This window comes from Poecilia formosa, unplaced genomic scaffold, assembly GCF_000485575.1.
Source record: "Poecilia formosa unplaced genomic scaffold, Poecilia_formosa-5.1.2 Scaffold399, whole genome shotgun sequence".
NCBI lineage: Eukaryota > Metazoa > Chordata > Actinopteri > Cyprinodontiformes > Poeciliidae > Poecilia > Poecilia formosa.
Window position 1 is genome coordinate 513,546 of NW_006800338.1, and position 6,179 is coordinate 519,724.

At 37.5% G+C, this 6,179-nt stretch overlaps 1 protein-coding gene across 2 annotated transcripts in view; it reads left to right on the forward strand.

Moving 5' to 3' along the window:
• The window catches only part of nars1 (asparaginyl-tRNA synthetase 1), a 15,790-nt gene extending 14,347 nt beyond the window's left edge, over positions 1–1,443 (forward strand). For both annotated transcript variants that reach the window (XM_007576165.2, XM_007576166.2), the window contains exons 13-15: positions 99–230; positions 575–706; positions 776–1,443. In XM_007576165.2, coding sequence (XP_007576227.1) covers positions 99–230; positions 575–706; positions 776–907 — 396 coding nt within the window. In that variant the 3' untranslated portion in view covers positions 908–1,443. The remainder of the gene's footprint in view (positions 1–98; positions 231–574; positions 707–775) is intronic.
• The last annotated feature ends 4,736 nt before the right edge of the window (positions 1,444–6,179 follow it).

Sequence of the window (6,179 nt, forward strand, 5' to 3'; positions counted from 1 at the left end):
TGATGAAGTCCGACCTGTGTGACCTCAGTGTTTGAGTCTCAGTGTTTGAGTCTCAGTGTTTGAGTCTCAGTGTTTGAGTCTCAGTGTTTGATTCTCAGGACATCCCTGAAGCTCCGGAGAGGCTGATGACCGACTCCATCAACGAGACCATCCTGCTCTGCCGCTTCCCGGCCGAGATCAAGTCCTTCTACATGCAGCGCTGCCCAGAGGACCGGCGCCTCACCGAGTCGGTAAGACCAGAGGCTGGAGGCGGGTTAGAAAACCGGACAGGACCGAGTCCAGAACCGGACTCTTCATGAAACTCAGATTTCAAGGAAAAACGTTTTACAAGGATAGAGTCATAAAATGCGAGAATAATTTTTTCAGGATTAAGTCGTAGTTTTACCAGTTTATTGCAACAGATTTATGTTTTTCAGTTGAGTTTTACCTGATGAAAGCAGAAAAGGTTCTGAAATGATTTATCTCTGTTGTTACATGATAAAATAAATCTTTTTAGACATGTTTAGTTTTATCCGAGCTGCAGGTTTAGAAGGATGTTGGGAGTAAAGCTGGGTTGTCTCGTTGTCGCCCCCAGGTGGACGTGCTGATGCCGAACGTCGGGGAGATCGTCGGCGGCTCGATGCGTATCTGGGACTCTGACGAGCTCCTGGAGGGATACAAGAGGGAGGGGATCGACCCGACTCCGTACTACTGGTACACGGACCAGGTGAGCGTCAGCTGTTTGCTGTGTTTGACCCGGTCTGACCCGGTCTGACCCGGTTCTCCGGCGTTGCAGAGGAAGTACGGCTCGTGTCCCCACGGCGGCTACGGTCTGGGCCTGGAGCGTTTCCTCACCTGGCTGCTGAACCGACACCACATCCGGGACGTCTGCCTGTACCCGCGCTTCATCCAGCGCTGCCGGCCCTGAACGCACCACCAGCCCTCACCTCTGGATCACAGCAGCGCCCCCTGCAGGCCGTACGAGTCGCTGCATGCTACAGCAGAGTTCTTAGTTTTCATGTCTTACTGTGTCGAAGTGGAAGCCAGAGACGTCGTCGGTTTCCTGAAACATTCAGGCGGATCATGTTTGACGCTCAGCAGATAAATATTTACTCTGGAATATTCAAAGTTCCCAGATTCATCCTCTCGCTACAAACCATCTCCCCGTTCAGGATTAAAGGCTAATTATGGCTCAACGTAGGATTCAATCACCAAAATATCTGATTATTATGTACAGTAGAAGTTACAGAAATCAATGCTCCTTCTTTCTGATTTTACTGGTCCTGTCGTTGTTCTGCCTAAAGTTTATTTCCCGTATAAATAACTCGACAGTTTTCTGATTCTTGGAGCGTTTTGTTGCAGAAACCCGACAAGAAACCAGAACTAGAGGAAAGTTTTTGTTCTGCATCTTCATCTGATCCTCCTGCTGAAACTGCACTGAAATAAAATGTGATTCAACCAGGAGCCTGCAGGTCGACTCTTCTGTAAACCGCCTCGGATCATCACTTATTTCAATGTTCCCAATTTCTGCATCAGTTAATTAAAACTAAAATAATTAAATTTTTTAATCCAAAACATGTAATTCACCTTTTAATTATGTTAAACTTTCAGAAGTTGAACCTCAGTTAAAAACAAATGAATAGATTGTTGTGATTTTGGTGCCTGTTTATATAAAAAAAGAAAAATCCAGATCCAAATGACATTTGAAGGGACCTGGAGGAAAGCAGTTTTTGTAGGTCAAAGGTCAGATTCTACTAAAGACATTTTACAAAAATCATATTTTACTATAAACTGAATCCTTTCTGCAGCACATTATAGATTTATATCTGCCAGCTTAATTAAAGTTAAAGTGATTAGTGTTAATTAGTGCTGCTCATGTTAACCAGTCAGATGTTTAATGAGCCACAGTGGCAGTTTAACCTGCAGCCCAGGAACATTAAATTAATAAGTCAAGCAACTTTAACGTGCCTTTCACAAATTAAATCAATTTCACATTTAATTATGGATTTAATTAGTAAAGAATGAAGTGACCAGGCACAACTGATTTCCAACGTTTTCTTTAGGTAAATGGAAGAAATTTGATTTAGCAAATTACAATATTACAAAAACTCAAAAGGCTGTTGAATATCCAATATCTCTCAATATAAAATAAACCCAATAATATAACACATTTATCAAGAATTTGCTTTGGAAGCTCATTACATGATCATCAGCGTAAGCACTGATAAAATCAGGATTTTAGGCAGCTTACTGGTGTTGAGCACGGCAGTGAAAGAATGATGATCTGGGCTTTTTGTTTAGCAGCCGAGGAATCAGAGAAACTCGACTTTTTACTCCCATAATGGGTAAAAATAGTTTAGTTCTGATTAACGTGATGTAATTTGGTTGAAATGAAACTATTGCAAAGAAAGACGAAGCACACAGTGTCAGTTTGTCCATTAACAATAAAAATTATTAACATACATATTTGAACATACAAAAACAAATATTACAAGGCAGAAGGATGATGGAAGGCCCAAATCGCTCCAACAATAACCACAATAATCTGATATCACATACAGCAAAATGAGCTAAACCAACCAAAGCACAGCTCAGTGACGACCCGTTGGTGTGTTTGCTAGTAAAAACAGTGTCCTGCTGAGATGATCACAGTCATACGCTCAATAAAAACCAAACAGCTGCACAGCTCCAGAGACCCAAAGTCACTGGGAACGTATTTTTTTCTATACATGTATAAGAACAGATGTAATAATGGCCGTTTTCTGCCTCAGTAACTAGCTACGTCACAGGAGTACGCTCACACACTGAAGGTTTTACAAACGCCACTGTTTTCTGGCGAGCCAAAAAAAGGCACCAAATTTTTCCCCAAATAAACAGTGACAAGTTTTATATGTCTGTTTTATTTAGGATTTTGTGAATATTGGTAATAAAAATACAAATGAAAGTCCAAAGCTAAACCATGAAGCTAGCAACATTTTGAGATTTGTTAAAAAGTCGTATTAGATTTTTAAAGGGACGTTCCAATCTGAGAAACTGAAAATCAGTTTTATCTCAGCAATCAGGCTTCCATATAAGTTAGCAAATGGCTACTTAGCTTGTATAGAATACTGCTGTAGTTTTACTTTATGCTAGTTGTCATGTAAAACAACAAGCATTACTATAGGGTGAAATTATCCAGAACAAAAATGCTTAAAAAATCATTTGAAAACATCTGGACTCGGTCTTGGTTCTGTCAGCACACTGCAGCATTTTACACAAACACATAGCATAACACAGTTAGCTAAAATTAGCTTGGACATAATGCTAGAGCACTTTTAGCCAAATAATAATTGCCACAGAGCAAAAACTGTTATCAAAATCATTTCCTGCTGTTAAACCTTTGAAACTGTCAAAAAATAAAAATAACATTGTGCCTACATTTCAAAGATGAAAATTAATCTTTAAAATCTGTCAAACTACTGGAAACGGATCATAGTATTAGTATTTGCCAATTACAGTATTAGCAAATGTAATATTACATAAAAATGAAAAAAATTAAAATCTTCATGGTAAAACAACGATTTTCATGTGAAATCTGTCTGATTAGCATTTAGAGAACGTCTAAGCTAACTTGCATAATGCCAACGTTTTTACTTTTTCTGTGCTATAATGTTCTCTCATTTAGATAAACGTTTTAACTGAGTGACTCAAAGCAACACAACTCATCCTGTCAAGGCAGAGCTTAATTTTACTCAAGCTGGTCAGCATATGGCTAATTAGCTTAACTTAGCATTTATATAGCATGACAGACCTCTAAGTCATATGTTAGTTAGCATCTATCAAAAGATACCCTTAGTTTTAAACCTCTGCAGCTATACTTTTAACTTTGTCATTGACAATGTTTAGTATGTATATTCTTCAAATTAAAAAAATAAAGCTATCATGCATTTGCTAAGTAGCAAGATGCTATTTAGCATGTGCTAAGTAGTCATATGCATGAGTATTTTAAATTTTTGCTGCAGTATTTTTTTTATTTTGCTATTAACGTAAACATAGAGCTTATTTCTCCTCATATTAACAAAACAAATTTATATCTTAACCTTACTGAAGACTTTTCATGACGGTTATGCTAAACGCTACGACGGTTCAGCAGTACCATTATATCAATGAGGTACTACAAAATAAAATACTGCATTTAGAAGAAATTAGTTTGTCATCATGGAATAATACAGATTAATATGTACAAAATAAAATGTTTTCTTCTCATTACTGATATTTTGTAACATTATGATGATGATGCTCCACAGAGAATAAACTGTTTGGTATCTGAAATCTGGATATACATTTTATATACAAGATATTTCTGTTGAGAAACAACATAAATAATAATATATTTGAAATGGTGAAGGAAATTAAATTGCATTGTTAATGTTTTAACCCTAAAGAAGCTGCCTATACAAGTGCCTTTCTGCATTTTGCTACTTTTTTCAGTAAGATTGGAACATCCTCATAATCTACATGCCTGGTGTGGAAATAAATCTGAGAAATCAGTGGAAAGATTGAGAACATTTACAAAAAAATTAAGCTTCTGCCAGCCAGAAAACAGGTTTATGGAAAACCTTCAGTCTGGACTAAATCCAAAGTAAAACAAGAAGTACATTAGTGAAAAAGAAATTTAAACCTTCAGTGGGTGTTTATTTAGTGTGAACATGATTTAAATAATGTCCAGGTTTACGCTGCGATAAGTCACGGCTACTTTTGTTTTAGGGCAAAAAGAAACGGGACTGAACAAAAATGATGTTTCTTATTTTCAGCTCCAAAGCCGATTTGTTTCTCCCTTCATCCCGTCTTCTCGATTGGAGTCAAAAACAAACTAAAAAACCACAGAAAAATGGGCAAATTTCCAGCCTCCTGTTTCCCGTCCATCACTCCTTCATTGACGACTTAGAAAAGACAAACACGGTTAAATTTAAAGGCTTGAGTGAAATCACAAGAAAAAGCTGTCCGATCATTTTGAACACCAAACAACAAGAAAGGGACTTTTTTTTTTTTTTGCCATCGATAAAAAAAAAAAAAAAAAAAAATACAAAAACAGCCACATTTTCTTCACAGTTTTTACCTGCAGACGTCTTCAAGACAAGAAGTTGTTGATTTTTTCTCTGGATGTTGGATACTTGTGACATTAGCCTGCAACACGTTATGTGATGAAAAGGTTTGATTGGTTTTTTCTGTACAACAGCTGGATGTTTAACACGTCCACCGGTTTTTACCAACATGTCCAGATTCTGTTTGACACAAACACTCAGCAACCTCCACAGTTTTGGGATCCCTGGTGAAGAAATGAAGGCATGAAATGTTTCAGTAACAACCTGAAAAATGATGAAAAACTCAACAACTGATCCGGTTACATAAAGAACCTTAATTAAAAAAATGATCTCGCTCAATTTTGATACAGTAATCATGTAGGACGATAGCTGCATTTCCATTAAACATGTAATTGCACAATTTGATATTTCAAAAATAAATTTGTTAATTAAAAAAAAAAACTCGTTTGTCAATAAAAGGTTTTGGTGCTAGCATGAGGTGGATTTTTTGGCCCTAATGAAATTGGTTTATTTCGCAAACTGCAACAGAAACAATATATTCGCTTCACACAAGTCACATGATCAACAACAGGATGTTGCTACTGGCGGAAACCACGAAGACAACAGGAAGTAGTTTTAGGATGATAGCGCCAAACTTATTCACGTGTGATTTTACTTTAATTGCGTTTCTTATTCAATCGAAACACCGCAGTTGCAAAATTGTGTTTTTTAACATTAGCGGAATATTGAAAAAGTTTTGCGCATATTTGTAATGGAAAAGCAGCTTCTGACTGAGCTTTCCAGCAAAAACACTCCAGGATGTTTCTGCTGTGAAGCAAAGGATGAAATGAGAAAAACTGTCAAGTACGGTGGAGGATCTGTGATGCTGTGGGCCTGTTTCTCTACCATTTAATTCTTTGTAATGTCATTTGCAATAAAAATCTGATTGCCTCTCAGGGAAAACAGTTTTTCGTACTCAGGTTAATCCAGTACAACGCGGCGCGGCTACCAGGGTGTCAGGAAGTGTGGAGGCTGACGTTTACAGGTGTTATTTTCTTTATCTCAGAGTTTTGATGGACTTTTTTGATGCCCAACTTCCTGTCTGGTATTAATCTGTGACTAGGCGGCTTTTATTTT